The sequence below is a fragment of the Sphaeramia orbicularis genome, chromosome 14 (assembly GCF_902148855.1).
Source record: "Sphaeramia orbicularis chromosome 14, fSphaOr1.1, whole genome shotgun sequence".
Lineage (NCBI taxonomy): Eukaryota > Metazoa > Chordata > Actinopteri > Kurtiformes > Apogonidae > Sphaeramia > Sphaeramia orbicularis.
Window position 1 is genome coordinate 13,700,501 of NC_043970.1, and position 26,650 is coordinate 13,727,150.

The 26,650-nt window shown below is 35.7% G+C and overlaps 1 protein-coding gene across 4 annotated transcripts in view; it reads left to right on the forward strand.

Moving 5' to 3' along the window:
- Positions 1-1,183: 1,183 nt before the first annotated feature.
- The window catches only part of gabrg2 (gamma-aminobutyric acid type A receptor subunit gamma2), a 105,527-nt gene continuing 80,060 nt past the window's right edge, over positions 1,184-26,650 (forward strand). For 2 of the 4 annotated variants that reach the window (XM_030153736.1, XM_030153737.1), the window contains exons 1-2: positions 1,184-1,708; positions 23,373-23,512. In XM_030153736.1, coding sequence (XP_030009596.1) covers positions 1,593-1,708; positions 23,373-23,512 — 256 coding nt within the window. In that variant the 5' untranslated portion in view covers positions 1,184-1,592. The remainder of the gene's footprint in view (positions 1,709-23,372; positions 23,513-26,650) is intronic. The other 2 variants (XM_030153734.1, XM_030153735.1) reach the window with 1 other exon arrangement.

The window sequence follows — 26,650 nt, forward strand, 5'->3', positions numbered from 1 at the left end:
ATGTAAATGTATAACATGGCTCAATAACTGCCATTCAAGCATAGTGAGAAAGAGAGAGAGAGAGAGAGAGAGAGAGAGAGAGAGAGATACCGCAAAGCAAAAAATAAAAAAATAAAAAAAATAAAAAATTGCAGTAGCAATGTAATTTATGACTCAGTGTGGGACAGGCAACCATTTTGTATTTTAGATTATGAGCACATTTTTTTTTCTCAAACACTCCCTCAAGGAGTCCTTGGAAAAAAGTTACACTCCACCGATGCAGAGGCATTAGCATACTTATGTAAGGATATTGAAATGGGTACTAGTGCACCTTACAAAGGACAATGCAAACCGTGGGATAAACTCCCTGGATTGGTTTCAAGATGTGTCAAAAGACTTGGAGAACCACATATATCATAAACAAATTTTGTTTGCTGCCTAAATAGAAATGCCTCCTTTGGCAAAGGATGCATCCTGACCTAATCTGGTCAAACAATCAATTAAAGCATTGGAAAAGCAAGCTAATCACATCTGTGGACTAGGAGTGTTCATTAATGTATTCGTTTGCTTGTTTTTAGTTAAATCAGTTGGCTTGTTAGGGTACATATTCTCTGATTAAAGCAGAGGAAAAAAAGTAGCAGGAGCTGTCCTTGGTTCTGATTGGTGGTTCGTAATGCAGATGTGACTAATAGAGCTGTCCAAGGTTCTGAAAGCGTGACTGGACTGGATTTCTGCCTGAGGATCATTTATAGCAATCCAAATAGATTTGTATGGTTGCAAGGAACACACGCACACACACGCACGCACACACACACGCACACACGCACACACACACATACACACACACACACACACACACTTGGAATGTTTTGTGCTTAGTTTCTCACTTTACACACTACATGGGAAGAGGGAGGTCACTTTTCTATGATTACTATTAATACTTTTGTTTTTGTTTTTTCTTAGTTAAGGTTAAACTCATGTAATAACTCGTTACTAAATTAAAGTTTTACAGTCACATCGGGTTGCATTATTTGCATTTTATCGCATTACTTTAGTAAATTTAATATAACCTACTTTGAAGACCTCACATCACTTGATGTATACCACCAGAACGGTAACATAAATAATAAGACCACCATTTTTTCCCCCTGTACCACTCAGCTAAGGCTTTTTCTCCTCATTCTATGGAGCTGTGCTTCCGCTTGGTGAAACCACGCATGTGTTGATCCGTGCTGCAGCAACGTGCATCAGTTCCTCTCTGACCCCAGTGTTAATCTGCATTCAGACTGAAACTCCAATGCTTTTCTCAACTGCTCCGTCATTAGAGTAGCTTATTATTACAGGGGGAGGGAGAGACTTGGGCGCCTGTAGCGGTGTTTTTAGGGCCTGGTTAGGTTGTCATTCGGCAACGAGACGCGCAGGAAAAACCGAGCGATAACGAAATCAAGCCCCTCGACTCGGCATCGATCTTGTTTTGGCTGATTTCACTCCACGGCACGTCCGTCTCGGGTCTAGATTCGCAGACCCGCTCCTGCTAACGTGCGTAATGTATCGTAGAGAGGAAACCCAGTAAATAGACGGACACGTCCATCTGCACTGAAGAGGAAACGAAGATGGTGATGATGGCTTCACCAAATCTAGCCTCCAAATGCTCGACAGCAATGGCGAAGCCTTCCCTTCCTCTGAAGCTGTTTCTCTGGGTGTTTATCGTCGTTAATCTTCCTACAAGGTAAGGCATAAATCGAAGGTGTTTAAGGTGTAAATCAAACATTTATAAGGACAGATGGGTCTTATTTAACCAAACATGCCATTGTGAGTGTCTCTTCTATTCCTACAGCCGTGATATTAGTGGAATCCGGTCGGATTATGTCTCTGACAGATGTGATTTTAGTAGACAAATCTAAATACAGTGTGTGTTTTGTGTCTATAATTGTGCTTTGACTTATAAGAATAATATTTTTTAAATTATTTTGTAGTCAGCCTCAGCGACACAAGCACTGAATGGATAACAGGAGAGATCCCTTGGAAAAATATTTTATTTATTTTTAATGAAAATAAAAGTGGCAAACACACCAGGGCGCCTTATTAGAGATGATTTAACTGTGAATGTCCGATGATTCACTTGGGCTGGTTTCTGCTCAGAAACATTTCTCCGATGAAGCGGTTTGTGAGGTATCTGGGCACAATCTGTCCGGTGTTAGAAATAGCATAGTGGTAGGCTAAGTTGAGTGGAGCTAAGGCTACATGGAGTCTCAGCTAAGCTGTCTTCAAGGATCAAATCTATTCTAAGAGTCACAGCCTCATTATTGGACGCATGTGTCGGATCCGGCCTGACGCGAAGCGAAATCTGCAGGCGGTCGTTTGGAATAAACATAACTTTAGGATGAATGAGGCTACGTTTCATCCCACCTTACTGAAATAATAAAAGGGGATTTTCAAAATGGCAGACAATCACATAGAGAATACTACTGTAAAGGCATAATAAGGACAAGGGTAACACATATGGACTGATCCCTCTCTCTATTGTGTGCACACAAAAGCAAAGGAGCTGCCATTTCAGTTTTGACTGAAGTGCAGATGTGAGTTTGTTGAATGAAGCTGCTCGGTTGTCCTTGTCAAGACATTTTTCCCCCCTTGTGCCAAGATAAGAGTATAGTCAAGAAGAAGCGGATGGTTAGGCTCCCCGAATGGCTTTCGTCTTGTGCTGCTGGAGGGTGAAAAATGGAGGCAGATAAATCAGTCGACGTTCAATCACCGTCATGCTGATCGCAACCTCAGGGCTCCATGCCCAGCTGAGATGGTTAGCCTTCTGCATCTCTAATTGTATGCACAAGTATTCAACACAATATAAACACAACAGCACACTGAATCACATCCAGAACTGAGATCTATAGTCAGTTTATGGGTTGTATATGCCATGGTTGAGTGGTTGAAAGATCATTAACCTGCTGAAAATTGATCAAAACAAAGCTGGGTGCTTTCTGAACGGTCAGAGCATGTGTCAGTATTCATGAGCATCTGAACAAAAGGTAAAAAAGTACAACTGTCAGCCAGTGGAAGTGAGATCTGATGTTCTGTCTGGACAAATGATGATGCACATCCTCTTTTTTTTTTTTATTTATTTATTTTTTATTGTGTAGTTAAAGAACAGCTTTTTGCATTGGGTGCTTGTGTCTGTGATTCATGTATGAGACTCTTACATAAGCATCTCTCAAGGCCTGTGGCATGCTTTCAGTAATATATGCAACTTGTGAGTCATTGACAGTTACTATGTGTAGTGGTGTCTGCACCTTCATACATTAACACCGGTTCCTTGCTGTGCATGTTTGATTGTCAAGGGTAGTGGGCATATAGTCAGGCTTCAAATGGCTTCAAATGGAGGCCGAGGATCCAGATGTGCACTTTATAAATTAATAAACTACACTTGCAGTTTGTGTTCTCGGTAAAAGCTTGGATGCTGCTAATTTTTTTATATTGTGCCATGTTGAAATGAGTTAATGCTACCTAAACAAATCATTCCACCTGTAACTCATGCAACCATATTTTAAAATTCCAACTTTAAGTTTGAGCTTTTACTTAGCTACCACATTTGATCTGCTTTCACTTGTCACCTCTGCAGCTCTAACAACTACATTTCATTTACATTTGTGAATAAAAACATATTCCTTATAATGTACCGTCGCAGAAAAAATTATTAGACCACCCCTTGTTTTCTTCAATTTCTTGTTCATTTTAATGCCTGGTACAACTAAAGGTACATTTGTTTGGATAAATATAAAGATAACAACAAAAATAGCTGAAAAGAGTTTAATTTCAGAGCTGATATCTATCCATTTTCCAGGTTTTCTTCATAACCAAAATCACTTCAGTTCTTACATCAATATCTATAGCATCGTACTGACAAAACAGTGCTTTTAGGCATTCCATGTTTTCTTTTCTGTCTGTTTTAGTCACATGATACACACAGGAGTTAATACTTGATGGTATAACCATTGTTTGTGATGACTTTTGATGGTCTAAGAATTTTTTCCGCGACTGCATTTCCATTATTAAATATAGAAGTGTGCAGTCAGTGTCAGCCATCAGTGATGGACGCTAATGTAACAAAAGAAATATAGTACTACATGCAGAAGTTGCGGTTTCAAAAGGGAAACATCTCAATAAAAAGTGATATCTATATACACCCAAATTGGAATGTGCACTTAAGAGTAATTGTACAAAACATAAATATTAAACAGCTACTTCAGTGCAGTCTGGATGGTTTCTGGCAGCGGTTCGCTTGGTGGTCATCAGTTAAATCTATCCATGAGACTCCACACATAGAATCTGATATACGGCGCTAATTACCTGTCTAAATTAGATTGGACAACAGTTGTGCTATGGCCGTTATACGTTAAACAACATGACATGTGCCAAACATATTTTTGATTACACCGTTTACTGCCAGTGGAATGTAAAATTGCAATTAATTTAGATTTGTGTCACTTTAAATGGAAAATTCACAGTACATTGTTGTCAGTCACACCCTTATACCATATCCATTTGTTACCATGACTTTATGATGGTAGTGTATAAGTGTAACTTCGACAAGCTGCCAATTTGTCGTGCATCTCATGATGAATATGAAATGTGTTGGTGACATACAAATATCACTTTTTTTTTTTTTTGCTATTTCAGTTTAAGACGCTCTGACAGGACAGTGGAAAATGACAGTTTCTGCTCATAGCTGTTTCTCGCTTACATTTTAGCGAGTCTTTCATAGGCGTCACCCAGAGGGTATTAAAGTCAGACTGATTTGATTTTAGTTTGCTTGGATGGAGTTGTGAAGGCCTCAATTAACACTAGTGGTGACTTTTGCGATTTACTCACTCCAGTTAGTGTCACAGTAAACCTGAAGGAGAGTCATGGGTACTGGCACAAAACGGAACTTCAGTTTTAAGAGAGCGGGGTGTTTTCATTCTGACCATTCCTGCTGTCTCAGCCTTGACAGTGCTACATTTATCCGGAGAGATTTTGTGAATAAATATACTGTAGGTCTTTTTTTGGTTGCAGAAAGCTATACAGTTGCGTAAGGACTCAGCAGCAGGTGAAATACGGATGCTTTAGGACTGTGAAACTGGTTTCCATCCCTTATAAGATATATGTATGGCCTACTTTTAGAGGCCCAGAATAAAACTTTTACTTACAAAGTTATTTATAGTGATGTACATTTTCATAACAGCTGATATCAATAGCTAACAATTATTCCTCTGGTTTAATGGCTGGTTTTTGATCCTGAGTGAAGTTAAAAATCTAGAGGTTGAACATTCAAAACAGATATAATGATTAAAATACCAATAAGATCTAAGTGAAACGGAAAAGTATTAACACACAGGTGTCAAACATGCAGCCCGGGGGCCTAATCCAAAGGTTCCAGTCTGGCCCGCGTGATGAATTTGCAAAAATTATACTTCAGATGTTAATAATCAAGGATGTCAAACTCATTTTAGTTCAGGTTCCACATACAGGACAATGTGATCTCAACTAAAATAATAGCATAATAACCTATAAATAATGACTCCAAATTTTCTTAGTTGAATGTGAAAAACATAATATTACATTACACCTATAAATAATGACAATTCCACATTTTTCTCTTTGTTTTAGTGTAAAAACTTACATTAAATTATGAAAATATTAACATTTACAAACTATCCTTTAACAATAAAATGTGAAAAACCTGAAATTTTGTAAGTAAAATCTAAACCTTATACTTACTGTTATTAAATACTTTGTGCCTTTGTAGATCCAATCCATAATATGCATGTATAAATGGTAAGTTGAGGGGTAATATTGTTAAAATTGCACTTAGTTTTCTCAAGAAATCTCAGTTTTTTCAGGTTATTCACATCATTTTTGTTTGGATAGTTTGTAAATGTGCATATTTTTATAATTTAATTTTGATTGCACTGAAGCAAAGAGAAAAATTTGGAGTCGTCATTATTTACAAGTTATTATGCTATTATTTCACTGGTTCGGCCCACTGGAGATCAATTTGGGCTTAATGTGGCCCCTGACCTAAAATGAGTTTGACACCCCTGTATTAACACATCTCAAAACGAAGCATATGAATGGAATAAACCACAAGACAAAAGAATCATGTATATTGTGATAATAAAGATATAAATTAATGTTATCACCTCGCCCCATTTGAACATGTATGTAACTACATCACAGTCTAAATGACATAGACTATAGTCACTTTTACATAGAGATCTCAGAAAAACGGTGAGATGGTGATCCCACCTTTTTTCCACCACCGACTGATTTCCACAGGAGTAACAGAGGTGAGACAGGCTGGACTTTTACACAGTGGACCTGCATTCCAGAATCAAAGGGGCGGTGACGCAGCATAGATGTAGCGTATAGTGTGACGTATAACTTGCATGTCGGAAATACCCCGAGTGTAGCGGTGTTGGCTCTCAAAACAACAATGGAGGACGAACGGAGCTCAGCGATGTTTATTTTAGCAGTGCAGATTTTAAGTTGAATTCAAAGTCAAACGGCGTCTCCCAAGTTCGACATTTTTCCGGTCATGTTGACATGTTTGTTTACTGTACACGGCCTACGCTCATTTTCAAATCCTCCCGGCGCGGGGGTCACACACTCAATACATCATCAAAACGACACACCTTGGTTGCAGAACGAGAGATGTTCCTTTTACATAGCGTTCCAGAATCATGATTCCACCTTTATTTAGGGCTGCACGATATTGGAAAAAAACTGACATTGCAATTTTTTTGAACCCTCCGATATATATTGCGATATTAAAAAATACTCAGGAGGATATAATAGCTGTGTGGTGCCGACGTAAACGGTCAAACAAAGTAGTTGTGTTTCATCTCGTTGTGGCGACAGGTGCGTTGAGGCACTATCAACACAGAACACATGTTTCAATATCATCCTTCTTGTAGCCAAAATAATTCAAGATAATTGAGCTTTTCTTTTTGGCACCAAGTCTTCATTTACAGGTTTGTTGCTCATTTTTAAAAAAAAATTTTTAATGTTACCAGCAACTCACTCCAAACTGGTTAAGAACGATTGTGATTGGTGGATCACTGTGTGTAGTGTGTGTCACATACCCTTGAAATTAGATGAGAACACGTTGAGTTCATTTGCCTCCTACATTGCAGGACCTGCGATGTGACTATTGCGCACACGTACGTTGCGATGTCGATGCTCAAACGATACATTGTGCAGCACTAACCTTTATCACGGCTCTGTCCCTACCTCCAGAGGCGTTACAGAGCCGTGACAGAGGTGGGACCACATGATCCCACCATTTCGTTTACACAGACATTGTTCAGGAATAAAGGTAAAATATTCCCAGAACAGAAGTGTAAAAGGGGCTTATGATCCTGATTTGTTTCTGTCAGTAAAACAAATATCACATCAGGTTCATTAAGAATGCTGCCAATTGTGTATCAAAGAACCAATAAGAAATCAAATGACAAATGAAATGCTATATTGACAAAGAAAAGATACATTTTTGACACGTGTAAGAAAATATTTACTTTACATCTCTCACCTAGTCATAAATACTGTTAAAAAGGAAAATGGAAGCTTCTGTATTGCACCTGATAAACACTCAAAAACACGTTTGAATACATGTCAGACTTTTTGTGTAGATGTTTTCACAGGAGCTTGTAATACAGGTGGAGCCGAGTCTCCTTTTAACAGTATTCATGACTGGGTGAGAGATGTAAAGTAAATATTTTCTTACACGTGTCAAGAATTTATCTTCTTTGTCAATATAGCATTTAATTTGTCATGGGATTTCTTATTGGCTCTTTGAGACACAATTGGCAGCATTCTTAATGGACCTGATGTGACATTTGTTTTACTGACAGAAACAAATCAGCCTTGCATGCCAGCTCGAGCTAATCTGTGTGATCTGATCGGACTGAGTGAAGCCTGTAAATAGAGCCCGTCTCTTTGCCAGAGGTCAGTTAAATGCAGCAGGCTGCCGTCGTCCAGGAGATCGGTGTCTTAGTCGCAGAAACCGTGTAAATTAACCCTTTCATGCATAGTGGTCACTCCAGTGGACAGTTATTTTACATCTGTTCTCTTGTATATTCATGGGTTTTGTTGTTTTAGTTCCATATCAGCCAACACAGTGGACACTTTTGTACCATCCCATAATAATACACTGACATTCATACCATTACTGTAACTTTGCTGTTCTTGATAAACCTGATCTGCATTAATATGTTTGAGTGTAAATCAATTGCTAGTAAAAATTGGGAATTTGATAAAATGTGAGAAAACATCAGATTAGCTGCATTAAAAATGTTTTGATTTTATAGTTTTCACACAGTATCACTTTCTGATATTGCATTCTTTGTTTCAAAAATTAAACACACGGTGTCCAGCGGAATGGACATTTTTGGAACTTCATGAAAAATTATGATGGTAGATTTGTTTCTTTATTGCTTTAACCAAAAAAAAAAAAAATTTCAATTTAAAAAAAAAAAAAAAAAATCAATAAAAAAAAATTCACTTCAAGAAAAAAAAACTCTCAATCAAAGAAAAAAAGTGTTCAAATGCAATTTTTTGGATCTTAAATATTTTTTGGATTTTTCTTATTTTGTTACTTTTAATTATATTTCTGATTATTTTATTGAATATTTTACCAGTTAAACCACCCAAACTTGCTTTATTTGACTTTGTTTTCTAGTAGTGGAATGAATCATAGTACATTGACTATGCTACAAGTACAAACCAAAAACAAATATTTTCAATCAAAAAAAAAAAAAAATCACTTCACTCAAAAAAAACCCAAAACTTTTTAATCAAAGAAAAAAGTGTTCAAATGCAATTTTTTTAATATTAAATATTTTTTGTTTTTCGTTTTGCATTCAACACTTTTTTCTTTGATTGAAAAGTTTTTTTGTTTTTTTTATCACTTTTTTTTTTTTTAATTGAATTTTTTTTTTCATGGATAGAGCAATAAAGAAACAAATCTACCTTCATAAAAAAAATAGGTTCAATAAAAAAAATTCAATCGCACTGTTTTTTCATGTCTAAAGAGGAATAAAAACACTCAGGAAAAAAACCTGGACTAAGGTTCTCATAATTTACGCATGAAAGGGTTAAAGAAACCTTCGTGTTATGCATCTTTTTTCCTTCATTACAGGCAGATCTTGTGAAAGATGTGTTGAAACTGCAGCAAGAGCTTTATGAGCGAGAGTGGTTTGTTGTGTCGTTGCCATAGGCACAAGACCATTTGCATGTATAATAATGAAGTGTTTATCAGACTTGTTCCTGTATTAGCAGCTCAAAATGTGAAAAGAGCAAAGGAATTGGATGTTGACGTTGATTGCAGGCAGATCTGTTTTCATGTCATTGTCCTCCTCAGCATGCTCTCACTTAAAAAGCATATCAAGTATGTTAATATGGGGGAGCGTCCTGCAGTTTGACACTAAAATAAAAAAAAAATTGTTGCTGTTTGGCCAGTAATGAGTCAGGCATTCACTGCTGCATATGGAGTGGGTAAAAGTGATTCCTTAATATGACAGTAAAGTAGAGCAGAGTGCAATGTATAAAACACATTATGAACACAACACTTAACTCTAGTACTCTATCATTACGTGCACATACAGACAACCAGGGGAGATGCATAAGCATAAAAAACAAATGCAAATACACACACGCACACTAACACACACACATATACTGGCACAGGCCTCTCAGTGGACCTTCAGGTACAGAATTAGCAGGCAAAACCTCAGATCTGCCTGCAGTGGAAAACACATGGCTCTTCTTTTGATCTGCTCGTCTTTGGAGCATTTCCATTTACAGCCAGATACTCTGTGAGATGAATATAGATGATAAAATCGCAGCAACCTGAAAAACACTAGAGGTTTTTAGAAGCTGAAATCCATTTTCTGCTCTGTTTATTATCTGCCTGTGTCTGCGTCTGTCTGGCTCTCTAACTGTGTAACCGCTGGATATTTTCATACGAAGTCTTCCAGGGCTTTTGTCTAAAAGGGTCTAGAGTAGCGTAATGAAGATTTAATGTGTTGGAACCTAGTGTTACGGTGTGGATGGATGGCAAGAAATGGAACTTAATGCAGGCTAAGAAAAAGTACTGTCAAAATATGATGCCTTGCGCCTGTCTTAATAACACAGGAAAGCTATCAGGGCTTCTCTCCTTTACCATGGAAACTGGATTTTGTTCCTAGCCATTTGCCATTCTTTATTATTTCATTGAGAAGTGTCATTTCCTTTCTATGCTCTTAGGGCTTGTTGAAAGCTCATAACTTGTTCAAGGTAGCTCTTTTGTGTTGTTACCCATCTCCGTGATCTGATTCCATGGTTACTGGAGATGCACCACTGCTCCTGAGCTGTGACTGCTTCAGGATTTAACACTATACCATTCTTTCCTGTTATAGGCCTATATATTTTTTCTCTTCACTGTCAATTTGGCCTGTGGAATGTGCTCAAAATATCATCTGATGTGATGTTTCGTATAGTCAGGATGTACGATCTGAGTCACAACATTTTCTCCTGTGTTGTGATGGTTTTTTGTTGTTATTTTATTATAAACCCCAAGTTTTTTTTATGTATTTTTTTTTTTTTTTTGCATCATCTGAGCATTGTATTGTGAGTATTATAGTCCAGATGCAATAGTATTATTATAGATTGAAATATTCATGCAGCAGCTAAATGAACACATTGATTAGATTAGATTAGATTAGATTAGATTAGATTAGATTAGATTAGATTAGATTAGACTAGATTAGATAAATTATGGGATTTTGATAGGTTCAATACCCTCCCGTAACATCATATACTCTGTAAACTAGAAACAACGTATGTGTGAAAGTGTCCCTTATTTACCCACACCATTATTTATATTAATGAGTCCCCCCCCTTTTTTTTTTTGGTTTCATGTTTAATGGCAGTTTGTATGTGTATGGGAAGGGTGGGAGGGTGGGGAATTATTTGGTTAAACTAAGAAAAACTATTCAAGATTTTGTATGTAAAATGCATCATATATTGTTTTTCCTTTCTTGAATAATAATAATAAAAAAAAGATTAGATTAGATTAGATTAGATTAGATAAATTATGGGATTTTGATAGGTTCAATACCCTCCCGTAGCATCATATACTCTGTAAACTAGAAACAACATATGTGTGAAAGTGTCCCTTATTTACCCACACCATTATTTATATTAATGAGTCCCCCCCCCCCTTTTTTTTTTTTTTTTTGGTTTCATGTTTAATGGCAGTTTGTATGTGTGTGGGAAGGGTGGGAGGGCGGGGAATTATTTGGTTAAACTAAGAAAGACTATTCAAGATTTTGTATGTAAAATGCATCATATATTGTTTTTCCTTTCTTGAATAATAATAATAAAAAAAAGATTAGATTAGATAAATTATGGGATTTTGATAGGTTCAATACCCTCCCGTAGCATCATATACTCTGTAAACTAGAAACAACGTATGTGTGAAAGTGTCCCTTATTTACCCACACCATTATTTATATTAATGAGTCCCGTCCCCCCCCCCTTTTTTTTTTTTTTTTTTTTTTTGGTTTCATGTTTAATGGCAGTTTGTATGTGTGTGGGAAGGGTGGGAGGGTGGGGAATTATTTGGTTAAACTAAGAAAAACTATTCAAGATTTTGTATGTAAAATGCATCATATATTGTTTTTCCTTTCTTGAATAATAATAATAAAAAAAAGATTAGATTAGATTAGATAAATTATGGGATTTTGATAGGTTCAATACCCTCCCGTAGCATCATATACTCTGTAAACTAGAAACAACGTATGTGTGAAAGTGTCCCTTATTTACCCACACCATTATTTATATTAATGAGTCCCCCCCCCCCCTTTTTTTTTTTATTTTTTTTTTGGTTTCATGTTTAATGGCAGTTTGTATGTGTGTGGGAGGGTGGGGAATTATTTGGTTAAACTAAGAAAAACTATTCAAGATTTTGTATGTAAAATGCATCATATATTGTTTTTCCTTTCTTGAATAATAATAATAAAAAAAAAGATTAGATTAGATTAGATTAGATAAATTATGGGATTTTGATAGGTTCAATACCCTCCCGTAACATCATATACTCTGTAAACTAGAAACAACATATGTGTGAAAGTGTCCCTTATTTACCCACACCATTATTTATATTAATGAGTCCCCCCCCCCCTTTTTTTTTTTTTTGGTTTCATGTTTAATGGCAGTTTGTATGTGTGTGGGAAGGGTGGGAGGGCGGGGAATTATTTGGTTAAACTAAGAAAAACTATTCAAGATTTTGTATGTAAAATGCATCATATATTGTTTTTCCTTTCTTGAATAATAATAATAAAAAAAAGATTAGATTAGATTAGATTAGATTAGATAAATTATGGGATTTTGATAGGTTCAATACCCTCCCGTAGCATCATATACTCTGTAAACTAGAAACAACGTATGTGTGAAAGTGTCCCTTATTTACCCACACCATTATTTATATTAATGAGTCCCCCCCCCCCTTTTTTTTTTTTTTTTTGGTTTCATGTTTAATGGCAGTTTGTATGTGTGTGGGAAGGGTGGGAGGGCGGGGAATTATTTGGTTAAACTAAGAAAAACTATTTAAGATTTTGTATCTAAAATGCATCATATATTGTTTTTCCTTTCTTGAATAATAATAATAAAAAAAAGATTAGATTCGATTAGATTAGATAAATTATGGGATTTTGATAGGTTCAATACCCTCCCGTAACATCATATACTCTGTAAACTAGAAACAACGTATGTGTGAAAGTGTCCCTTATTTACCCACACCATTATTTATATTAATGAGTCCCCCCCCCCCCCTTTTTTTTTTTTTTTTTTTTTTGGTTTCATGTTTAATGGCAGTTTGTATGTGTGTGGGAAGGGTGGGAGGGCGGGGAATTATTTGGTTAAACTAAGAAAAACTATTCAAGATTTTGTATGTAAAATGCATCATATATTGTTTTTCTTTCTTGAATAATAATAATAAAAAAAAGATTAGATTAGATTAGATTAGATAAATTATGGGATTTTGATAGGTTCAATACCCTCCCATAGCATCATATACTCTGTAAACTAGAAACAACGTATGTGTGAAAGTGTCCCTTATTTACCCACACCATTATTTATATTAATGAGTCCCCACCCCCCTTTTTTTTTTTTTTTTGGTTTCATGTTTAATGGCAGTTTGTATGTGTGTGGGAAGGGTGGGAGGGCGGGGAATTATTTGGTTAAACTAAGAAAAACTATTCAAGATTTTGTATCTAAAATGCATCATATATTGTTTTTCCTTTCTTGAATAATAATAATAAAAAAAAGATTAGATTCGATTAGATTAGATAAATTATGGGATTTTGATAGGTTCAATACCCTCCCGTAGCATCATATACTCTGTAAACTAGAAACAACGTATGTGTGAAAGTGTCCCTTATTTACCCACACCATTATTTATATTAATGAGTCCCCCCCACCCCCCTTTTTTTTTTTTTTTTTTTGGTTTCATGTTTAATGGCAGTTTGTATGTGTGTGGGAAGGGTGGGAGGGCGGGGAATTATTTGGTTAAACTAAGAAAAACTATTTAAGATTTTGTATCTAAAATGCATCATATATTGTTTTTCCTTTCTTGAATAATAATAAAAAAAGATTAGATTAGATTCAATTAGATAGAACTTTATTGATACTTTGAGCAGAGCTTTCAGGAAATTGAGGTTCCAAAAGCAGCACTACAGCAAGAAACCCCACAAGAAAAAAAGCAACACAATAACATAACTATAAAAAAAACTATAAACTAGCTGTTACAAAAACCCTGCAGGTGGAAGTGGACTAAAACACACTGCGTGGACAGATGCTGAAAAATAACTATAAACAGACTTAAATAACAACCTAACTCACATATTAATTAAATAGTAGTCTAGGAATATTAATGCTACAAATAACCCATAATGCAACACTCTGTAAAATACAGTAATTACACTGGTAAACAGCTGATTAAATATGAATCTGAGTAGAAACGGTTTGACAGGGATGTTTTTTTGTGTTCAATGACAGTTCATCTAAAAATCAGATCATATGAAATATTCAAATAGTCCATGTTTCAGATCATAAGCTTACCCAGCCATGCCATTCCTCAGTCCATCTTTTTTTTTTTGTATTTTTCACTTTTTACTTCTTGTCTTTCACCTTTGTCTCGGCCCTGTTTCTAATGCATTCTACCCTTGGACCAAGATCGATTATTTATCAAAGAGCTACATATTCAGCTTTTTTTTTTTTTTTTTTTCATCTCAACTAATCACAGATGTGGGTTTCTCTTTCATGATCTTGAAGACCACAGAAGAAATAAAAGAGTTTGCGTTGTGGAAAGTTCCAACACTTGTAAAATTAACTCTATTTTGTTATGTATCTGTTTCTTAACGGCGCATGAATACGGATTATTGAAACATATGATGGGATTTAAGCTTGTGTCTTTGTGAATCTGTAAAATGAGTTATAAAATCTGCACACACTTCTCCAGAGTGTGTCATGTATCTGAAAACACACACATGTAGACACTTAGGTCAAGTTAGATTGATGGAACGGTCGTCCATCCGAAGACAACCGATCCATCAGAGTCAGATAAAAGAAAATACACTGAAATAACTAACGTTGCATGTGGGACAAAATAGTAGCTTTGAAGGTTGGACATCATGTCATATATTATATTTCACTACACAGTAATGGTATATATTAAGATACAGTAATTGTTCTCTGTATTTAATTGATATGTTTAAAATACCCATACTGTACTTCACATTTCATTATTTGCTTCTTTATTTGCAGAATTCTCCAATTCTATGTCGTGTCCAATCTCCTCCATGTTTGTTTATGTTGCCTGAAAATTCCCAAATGACCAAAAATATTGCTGTAAAGTATGTGAATTGCAACCTGGCGATGTAAACAATACAGGAGATATGACATTATTGGTTGTGTCATTACAGGACGTAATGCGAGTTGTATAAGTGTCAAATTCGGAAGTTGTTGACAAATTTATAGAGTATGTTCAAAAGGAAAAAAAAGGCAGAAGAAGAAGAGGACTAACATTTTTTACAAGTCAAATAACTAAAAAGAATGTAAAATGAGATGAACTTGTAATACATAACTTGCTAGATAACCAGACAATAAAAACATTCTGCTGCTGTTTTATAGGATATGATATTTTTCTACTATATTATCACTCAAAGCCTATCACCAGTGGGCTCGTTCAGCCTCTGGGAACAACTGTGGGTCCTTTTGCCAAAGGACACGTTAACATGTGGACAGGAGTTGGGGATTGAACTACCAACCCTCCAGTGTACAGTCACATTTCTGTACCTCCTAAGGTATATTTTACAGGCTGATGTTAATATTTAACTGCAGGATGTGATGAATAATTTACTGTTATAATGTTATGGAGCAACATATCATTAAAAGCTAGTTTAGTATAGTATAGTATGTACAGTGTATTCCCTTGATTATAGATGTACATGAATTAGAGCTGGGAGACATGGACAAATCTTAACTTAAAATCTGTCTTGCTTTTTTTTTTTCCCAAAGTTATATACAATTTATAATTTATTTTTTTTAATCAATTGTTTTCTGGCTGATCAATCTAAAACATATTCATAATTAATACATTACAAGAAGCAAACAGGCTCTGCAGGCATTTAGATTTTTCTTTCTTTTTTTGCAAGACAGGTCTCCAGAGGAATAATCTTTTTTTTTTTTTTTCTTTTGTTTTTCTTCTTTTAGAAATAGAGGAGGAATAATCTTGATTTTGCGATTTAAGCACAATTTTCAGATAACAAAACACTAATTAATCATATAATTCTATATATTGCCCAGCCCGAGCATGAATAATTGTTTAGTTGATCACTCTTACCAACCTACGATATGATTAATTTTTATTTAGGGTGGGGGGTGGGAGGAGATTTATGATGAATTTTATGAAAATGTAATGTTTTTGGCAGAGTCTTGCGTATGTTAAGTAAGGTCTGAAAATTGTTTCATACATTTTGAAAAAATAAAAGGTGTAATCATGTGTCACCCATAGTATATAAATTTTTTCGTACTATTATTAATTTGGTTTAAGTGGAAGGCATGTGTTTACTATCATATCATGACTCATCAACTGGTCAACTTTAAACTCACTTGATTATTCAACCCCAAAAACTAGTTAAAATGCACTTCCCTAATATTGATGTAAATGAAACACAAACAGTATTAATGGACAGGATTAATGATGTAGTAGCTCATATTTCTATTTTGGCTTGGTTTTCAGCATCTTTTGTCATTACAACACACCCACTGCTTTCTTTTATCTTATTTCTTTTCTTTTCTTTTTCTTTTTATTTTATTTTATTACAATCATTTCCAGAAATCATTATTATGATTTAGATTTAATCAGTCACAGTAATGAATCAGGGCTTAGCTGAGCATTTTACATCATCGTTAGCTCTTAATATGTGATTGTCTTGTGATGACATTGTTTTTATGTCCTTTTGGGGTTTCTAATCTGATTCATATCCAACCACTAAACTGTGTAAAAGGCGTCTTAAAGGAAGCACTAGGCAGTGATTGCATAATCAGCTGCTGCCATACTAAATCACACCCTAATTACACACAGATTGCTGGTATAAATAGAATAAAAAGGTGCAGTCAATGCAAATCCAACCTGCGTTTTTACGTTCTAATGTCTGGCTTACGTCTCTAACTCGCATTCACACATTGCATGTTATTATCAGTTTTCCACTCTTGTCTCTCTGTCACATAGATAAAACATTTGCACATATCTCCTCTTGTTATTATAGGCACCACTGTGTAGCTCACAGTCTTCTCACATATTCCTAATACTTGGCAGTGTGTTGCTGTCAGCATATTAATTGCCCCATATGCATTATATTTGGAGACAGAATACCTTCATTTGTTTTTTTCTGGTACACAAAATAAAGTTTTATTCCAGACATAAAATTCAAAAGATCATACCAGTCTAAGTGGGAGAGCAAAAAAAAAACAAAACAAAAAAAAACAAAAAAAAAAAACATTTACTGCTGTGTGGTGATGTTGGTGGACGGGGGCTCCTGAGACATCATTATCCTTTCAGTTGGAGACGTTTTCTGAGGTGAGGATGTAAACTCAGAAAAATTGGCTTGTCGTCTCCAGCTCTCACAGAAGCCCTAAAAACCCTCTTAACAATACGACAAACAATTCAGCTGTCAAGTTCTTCAACTTTGCCATCTCGTAATCTGTTCCTTCTCTCTGTCGAGTCACTGAGTTTACAATTGACAGTGTTCGTTGTCACCATTTTAGCAATTGTTGCCAGGGGTAGTTTTAGGGGTTTTCACTCAAGCCCTTATCAATTAAGATGGCATGGAAGCACTGAGGACCTAATGTTTCCTTTTTAAGTTATTTTTTGTTATCACAGTTATGAAATCCACTTCTCTGAGGTCCAATCTTACAGTCTTTTATCACATGCATGTAACAACAGTAGTCTGGTTATTGGTCATTTTGACAGGGTGGACCATGTCTGTGGAAATAACACTGTGAAATAAGGCACCGGATAGTTTTTGGATAGTTTTAATATCTTATTTAAAAGGTCAAGCACCTAGGATTTGAGGGGATTTAATTGCAGAAATGGAATTTAAATGGTATAATTATGTCTTAATCAGTGTGTAATAGAATACAAATAGAGAACTATTGCATTTTTCACTACGTTAGAATAAACCTGGGAGATATGACTGAAAACATTTGAAGGCAACTGAAAATAAAGTATGATTGAAAAATACTTTCTTTCTTAAAACTAGAGCTGCGCGATATATCGTTTGAGCATCGTCATCGCCATGTACGTGTGCGCAATAGTTACATTGCAGGTCCTGCGATGTTGGAGGCAAATGAACTCAACGCGTTCTCATCTAATTTCAAGGGTACCTGACACACACTGCACAGAAATCCACCAATCAAATTCATTCTTAATCAGTTTGCCGAAGCAGACCACGCCCCTGCACATACACTGAGTCGCTGGTAACAAAGTGGTGTTTCTGCTGGTAAGGTTTTGCCGTGGACCCTCAAATGAAAGTTTGTGAAGCTGCAGGAGGTAGGAAAAAGATAAATGAATGTTCGGTTTCCGCACCGCCCCGTACCCCCATAGTATTATAAGTCTAATGGAAACCGGTCAACCCCCCCGACATACCGACTGAAATGCACCCACCCACGCCCCCCCCCCACCCATGTGTTGACAATGCCTTGCATCTGTTGTCACAACAAGAGGAAGTGCAATTAATTTGTTTGACCATTTACGTCAGCACCACAAAGCCATTATATCCTTCTGAGTATTTTTTCAATATACAGGGTGGGGAAGCAAAATTTACAATATTTTGAGGCAGGGATTGAAAGACAGTGTATGACCAATTAGTTTATTGAAAGTCATGAGAATTTATTTGCCACAAGAAAATTTACATAATAGATAATGTTTTTATTCTATGTGTCCTCCTTCTTTCTCAATAACTGCCTTCACACACTTCCTGAAACTTGCGCAAGTGTTCCTCAAATATTCGGGTGACAACTTCTCCCATTCTTCTTTAATAGTATCTTCCAGACTTTCTTGTAATAGTTTTGCTCATAGTCATTCTCTTCTTTCCATTATAAACAGTCTTTATGGACACTCCAACTATTTTTGAAATCTCCTTTGGTGTGACGAGTGCATTCAGCAAATCACACACTCTTTGACGTTTGCTTTCCTGATTACTCATATGGGCAAAAGTTTCTGAAAAGGTATGGATAATAGTGTTAGGTATGATTATGACATCAATATATGTTTGGTTTCAAAACAATTGACGTAGTACCTGCTGAGAAAAAACAACTAAATGTTCATTGTAAATTTTGCTTCCCCACCCTGTATATATCGCAGGGTTTAAAAAAAATCACGATGTCAGTTTTTTCCAATATCGTGCAGCCCTACTTAAAACAAAATAAGTGAACCAGTTGCATTCTGAATTTTTGTTGAGCAAGAAATGTCTTGATTTTTCAACTTTTTTTCAGAAAGCAAAACCTCCATTAATTGAATAAATTCTTATATTGCCCATTAGGGCTGGGTAAAAAAATCAATTTAATGGATCTTAGGTCGATCTCATTTTAATTTTGCATAATCGATTAATAGTGGATGAGATCGATTTTTCAGAGCAGGACCGGGAGTATGCGGAACTGGGGGCGGCTCCGTCTTGCGAACCCCTGGGGAAGACTTGGTCTCACTCTCAAAGAAGACACGGAAAAGACGCGGAGGGGAACACCCCTCCTCTGGAGGTCCTCCTGCCTCAAACTCAAACCTGCAGTGTGAAGGAACTGGCCCCCCGGCGAGTCGCAGAACCCGGTCGTTGTTGGAATAATAACTTGGATCCATACTATCACCTGTGGCTGAGTATGGAGTTAGAGGAAGAGTAAAGTGACAATGTCCGACCACTACGCTACCCCTCCCCCCGGCTCCGCGACCAACAATCATGGAGCAACCCCCCCCCCCCCCCCCCCCCCATGTGTAGAAGCCTCCACCCATAAAACAGAATAAAGATGATGAAATCCATTCTGATCTTCTGTAGAAACATGGCAATGTTTGTGTCCCGTTCATTATTTCAGAGCAGATTCAGCTACTTACTGCTGAAATGCCAGATTTATTTCCTTTCTAATATCAATATTGATCCCAGTATTGATGTGTTGCATGACTGTGATAGTCAAATAATCAGGTTACAACTCAAAATTGTACTTTGGTATCACTAAATTAATCTGAATCAATTAATTAATACTGAATTGAATCAATAATGAATCAAATCGAATTGAATCGTGATTAATCGATTCAGAACCTTATGAATCGAAATCAAATCGATTATGGAAATTGGCCATGATACCCAGCCCTATTGCCCATCTCTATCTCAGAATAAGTGTTAAGGAACTTTACCTTCAGCCATTTTCAGCTAACATAGGGCTTCCATGTTTTTCACAGCTTCCACACTGAACCTTTACATTTAACTGTCAGACACTGTTGGGATGGGCCTTAAAAGGATAATGATAGTTATTACCCCGCCCCCGAAAAAGAAGGCAAGGGGTATTGTTTTTGGTTCGGTTAGTTTGTTTCTTTGTTGTTAACACTGTAGCAGCAAAACTATTGGTTCAATTCATACCAAATTAAGTGTATAGATTGCCAGTGGCCCAGAATAGATGTTATTACATTTTGGGAAAGGTAGGTCAAAGTTCAAACTTTGTTATGATTTTTTTTTTTTTTTTTAATCTTCCCATTTACTTATAATGGGTGAAATATATGTGAGTGGTGGGGTTTGTTGTGCCTGGCACCACTTGTTGTGATATAATTTCATATTATCTCATGATATTTTCATGTTATAGTTTTCATCTTGTTAAATAAGAGCTCAGATTACACTCATTACACTGATATTCGTCTTGTGTCTTTTATATGTTTTTGTCTTGTTACACAGTTGTTTCACAACAAATTATTCAAAACTAGAAATAACCATCTGATTTCTTCATCTGCCTAGTTAAAGACATAATGATTTCATGTGTATCTTAGTATCGATATTGTAACATTTTCTTCCAGCTCTGCATTGTCAAAAGAGGCTGCTTTGTTTCATCTGCTCAACATTTGATCTAAATTTAACTTCTACTACTACTTTCCTGGGTAGAACCGATAAATGACAGTAAAATATAAAAATTAAAAGACTGACTGGGATAACAGCAAATTCTCAAGCTTAAGAGAACACTATGAAACAACTGATTACATAGCCTCATTGCTTTATATATCAGCAGCACATCTTAAAAAAAAAGCAGCACCCAAGTCGACAAAAGCAATAATAGACTGTAGAGATTTGTCATACTAGATGAATGTCATGAGCTCAGCTGGTGATCAGCATTAGTACACAATGATATCACTTCGGATGAAAATAAGGGGGTAAAAGTCTACAACTCCCCTTTTAGATTATTGTCTATCTAACTGCGTGTTCCCTTGGTAATAACACGATTTCCATCAGCCATAAGCTCTGTCTATATGTATTTTTTATATCCTCTTAGTATAGCACATTAGGCTTGTTCCATTTCCAGGTTATTATTGGTTTGTGCTTTTCTGATTTTTGCATCTTGTCTGAGTGTAGTGTATTATGGTCTGGACTGAAATAACAGGATAAGTCACTCACTGTTGACATACAACTCATACTTTACACTATTTAAATGGCACTTTATTTTTATTTTCTTATGAAATAGTAAAACAAGTTTAACCCATAAAGACCCAAACATCCACTGGTGACCAAAATCATCTACTGATCTAAAATGTATAATACCTGTTAATCCACTAATCCTATCAATACATGTAAATAATTATTGTAAAATACAGTTTATTTTTTCATGGTCATCAGATATGACCCATTTGGATGTTCAGAGGCTCTGTAGTCACCATGGAAACACCGTCATCTTCAACAACATTGATTCACCAGTAAACCCCATAGAGTTGGATCAATGACAGCCATCGTTGACACTTGTTTTATGTTTAATTAAGCTTATATTTTACTGAAAAAGTCACTTTTTCTTCAGTTTTTTCAGTTTTTTTGGTATAATAATCCTCAACTTTAATTCGAGCTTTTTATGGTCATCTACATGACAAGTGAATTAAATATTGTAAAATACCTGATTTTCACTGAAAAAAAGCAAAGTACAGAGGATAATATTAAAATAAGTGGTGATAAATGGCTTAAGAAAGGTTCAAATAAAGAGAAAAATACATTTGGGAACTGCCACAAAAGTAGCACTGGGTTAATGATATGTTTCACTGAAAAAGTCACTTTGTTCTCCTTTATAATAATCTTTACTCTGAACTTCTTTGAAAATCTACTATGCATGGTTGGTAAATTTCAGAAAATTCCCGATTTTCATCTATGCAGATGATGCCATAATAAATTGCAATAAATCACATAAGAAAGGTGAAATGTAGAGAAAAAATAATTGGGAAATTGCTACAAAAGGAACTGGCATGGGCTTCTATTCATTCTACCTCAGTAAAATATGTAAGTAACTAAATAAATATTGTTTTAGGAAACATTCCACATGCAGCACAAAAAGCAATCAACAAAAAGTGTAACGGACACTCAGTAGTCTACTTCTGATATCTGAATTTTTTTTTTTTTTTTAATTTTGTTTTTATCGGACAAGGAGCAAGATATCTCTGCATCAACATTCATACATATGATATCCATTAGAGTCCTTTTTGTTTTTCTTATTTTATACTTTCAATGGTGTCAAAAAAAAAAAAAAAAAAAAAACCTGAACTGAGTGCTTACAGTTTTGGTACTTCTCACTAAAAAAAAAAAAAAAGACAATCACAGTTTTCAATACCTCTTGGTTCTTTAAACATTACACTTTTATGCAAAAGTAAAACATTCACAAAGAATAAATACCGGGAGATTGTAAACAAGAAATTCTTAGAGGAGTGATACAAATTCTGGGTGGCTAGAGGATACAAATTTAATCCATTTGTCCCAAATATAGTACAAATTTATCCCTCTGGATTGTGATAGAGTAAATCAATTTTTCCATTTTGGAAATTTGCAAGACGGTCTCGTACCAGTCTTCTAATGTTGGTGGAGTTGGCTTTAGCCACCTTCTTGTAATCGATTTCTTGATGGCTGCTTAAAGCGCCTGTAATAATGATATCTGAATTATTTTATGAATATTTTCATGATCAGTAAATCAAATATGTGAAAATACCTGATTTTCACTGGAAAAATGCTAAATACAGAGGATTACTTCATAATAAATGGTGACTTATCCCTCAAGAAATCTTAGAAAAAAAAAAAAAAATCATTTGGGAAGTACCACAAAAGTAGGACTGGGTCTTTATGGGTTAAGGAATAATTTACATGGAAATTACAAAAAAATCACATAATAAAAGCAATACATCTCTGCAGTTTTGTGTGTATTATGTTTTGAAAAAGGTAGTCAAATGTCTTATTTAGCCTCACAACTATAAATTTGCATTGAAATCTTTACTCAAATGCATTGAACATTTTCTTTGTGTAATACAGTACAGTACTATTTTCTCTCGCAGAAGTGTATCTACTGTGTTTTATAAGAACTAACAAAATGCAAAGGCTTATATCTCAGGTTAATGACATGTATTGTGTATAGCAGTGAGGTCATGGTGGAAAACAGTGAAAATATTTTTTCTGTCAATATCTGGGCCTTGGATTTATATCTTCTCTAAGACCTGGTTCTTGTCTCGCTTGTCTTGTAATATGTCTGTAGAAAAAAAAACAAAAAAACCCCCAAAAAACAAGCAATATTGGTTATATTTTTTCCTCCTCTCCCCACAGCTCCTTCCAGACTGATGACGATGACGAGGTGTCTAACAAGACGTGGGTGCTGACTCCCAAAGTGTACGAGAGCGACGTCACACACATCCTCAACAGCCTACTAGACGGATATGACAACAAACTGAGACCTGACATCGGAGGTGGGCACGAATTTTTCCCAGATGATGATTTTAGTCATGCAGAGACACCAAATACATGTACTGTACAGGCTTTTAAATACGCACACCGATGCATAAAAATGTATAAAAATATAAAAAGCGACATCTGTGATGTCACATAGTAATTTCTGAAGGGACTGTTGGGAGCGTGGAGCCGGCTGTCTGCTCACAGATTGTCCATATTTGGATGACAGAGCGAAGCTTGAAACATCTGTCATTGAAAGCAAAGCGTCCCTAAAATATACTCCTATTTAAGCTTATTATCTGCTTAATATACCGGCGTTTTCCGAAACATGAGGGTGAATCACATTAGAATATATTTGTGCAGAAACTATGGCGGCAATTGGAGGAAAAGCATTGACAGAAGGCACACATTTCACTGTCCCTGTACGTTTACTTGCATTTATGTCTGTGTATGTGTGGTGGTCAGTGCAGCAGTCTGTCATGGTCCCGTAAGCATCTTGTCAGCGCAACAAGTTGAAGAGTAGCCGACTCGTTTCACTTTGACAGACAGCTAGGCAGAGCTTGGCTGCCTCCAGAAGTGCGCATATATCCTAAAGCCTGTCACGTCTATCTGCAAGTCAGAACTGGGAGATGCTTAGGACCCATGAATACTTGATTCATGGGTCAGTATGTCTTGGAAAACTGGTTAGTGTCAGGAACTGTCATACTTATGAGGAATAATGAAGATGTAGTGTTCCATACGCCGCATAGTGTTTTCACCCACTGTAGCATTGTGTTTTGAGATGCTACTGTAGCTGGCACGGCATTAAAGGTACATTTACCCACAACTGTATGAAAGACCACCCCCAGTCTAATCCACCTGTATTATATAGATTTTCCATTTGTGTCTAAATGATGTTTTCCACTCAGAGGATAAGAGGAAGTAGCTGGTTTTTATTCTTTAAAGGAGTGATATTTAGCTTTTTTTTAATGGAATTATGCATTTTAAAACATTTCCTTGCGGTCTACATAAACTGTAAATGCAATGCTTGGGTTTGAATTCTTCATTAATTCGACTCCACAGGTTTATCTTCAACCCTATTTCTGAGTAATGACACCAGAAAGGTGGTTTTGAGCGCTGGCCCTTTAAATGCACATGAGCTACTTCACGCCCCGCCCCCTCCAGGTTGTTGGCTGTGCTGCTCTGTCCTGTTCAACCAACAGCTTAACATTTTAGGTAATCGGCTCAAAGTTTAGACATATTTTCAGTATGGACTACAACCGCTGCTGCTGACAAACAATTATGTCGTACTTGGAGAAATGTTGGTCGAAAGTCTTGACCTTAAATGTGCAAATTTTGTGATGTAACTAGTTATAGATGTAACAAATTAAGCAGGAATTAACCCTTTCATGCATAGTGGTCACTCCAGTGGACAGCTATTCTACAGCTGTTCTCTTGTATATTCATGGATTTTGTTGTTCTTTTCTTTTTTCTTTTTTTTTTTTTTACACATATCTTTATTAAAGTTTTAAGACACTACATATCTTTTCTGACATGAATCGGTAACATTATGTAGATCTCTCCTGAGCATAAACCCCCAGAATCACAAGCCCTCCCTATAGTTTTCACACAATTTATCAGTAAATATGTTTCTGTGCGTCAAAAATTAAACGTGTGGTGTCCAGCTGGGTGGACATTTTTGCAACTTAATGAAAAATACGCTCATAAGAATTTTTTTTTTTATGTTTTTTTTTTTTTTTTTTTTTAATTTAATTTTTTAATTTATTTTTCAGAAGAAAATTTATTTTCAATCGCATTGTTTTTTTCATGCCTAAAGGGGAATTAAAAACACTCAGGAAAAAAAAATTTGATGAAGGTTCTCATAATTCATGCATGAAAGGGTTAAAATGGGTTGTAGAAATCCACTCAATTTTTGCCAAAATGAATATAATAGCTTTGCAGCACCTGGAGGGTTCAAATTCAAACTTTTTGAACTATTAGGGTCCAAATACACAAACAAATGAACTAAAGACTAATTAAAGGGGGTTTAGCAAAATATGACCCATTTAAATGATCATCATGCAGTTGCAGTTAAAACAGTCAAATTACTTTCACATGTAAAGGGGTTGCTTGTTGAGGTGAATCAGTTGCTCAAATGTTTGTCATGACTCCAACATACTCTACACACACCCACTTTTAAGAGCCTATACCAGGGGTGTCAAACATGCGGCCCGGGGGCCAAATGCAGCCCACCAAAGGGTCCAATCCGGTCCGCAGGATCAATCTGTAAGGTGCAAAAATTACACCGAGATATTATCAATCAAGGATGTCAAAGTCGTTTTTGTTCAGGTTCCACATACAGACCAATGTGATCTCAACTAAAATAATAGCATAATCACCAGTAATAATGACTCCAAATTTTCTTGTTTAATGTGAAAAACATAATATTACATTACATCTATAAATAAGTAATGACAACTCCAAATTTTTTCTCTTTGTTTTAGTGTAAAAACTTACATTAAGTGATGGAAATGTTAACATTTACAAACTATCCTTTAACAATAAAATGTGAAAAACCTGAAATTTTGAAAGTGAAATTTTAACATTATTCTTCCTGTTATTAAATATTTTGTGCCTTTTGTAGATCTAGTCCGTAATATGCATATGTATAAATGGTAAGTTGAGGGGTAATATCATTAAAATTGACTTATTTTTCACAAGAAATGTCTTTTTTTTTTCAGGTTATTCACATCATTTTTGTTTGAATAGTTTGCAAATGTACATATTTATATAATTTAATTTTGATTGCACTAAAACAAAGAGAAAAATTTGGAGTCATCATTATTTACAGGTTATTATTCTATTGTTTTACTGGTCCGGCCCACTTAAGATTAATTTGGGCTGAATGTGGCCCCTGAACTAAAATGAGTTTGACACCCCTGGCCTATACCCTTTTCCTGTGTTAAAGTGTACCTGTACTGCTCATGCTTCTGACATTAATCATGCTTTGTGTGTCACTTATAAGCAAGGGAGGTGCAAATTCAGTAAAAAATCACCATAAATGCACCATACCGGATTTTTAATTATGTACATTTCATGCAGGGGCAGAACCTATGTCAGGGGTATTCAAATCTGGCCCTTGAGGACCGGATTTGAATATCCCTGACCTATGGGGA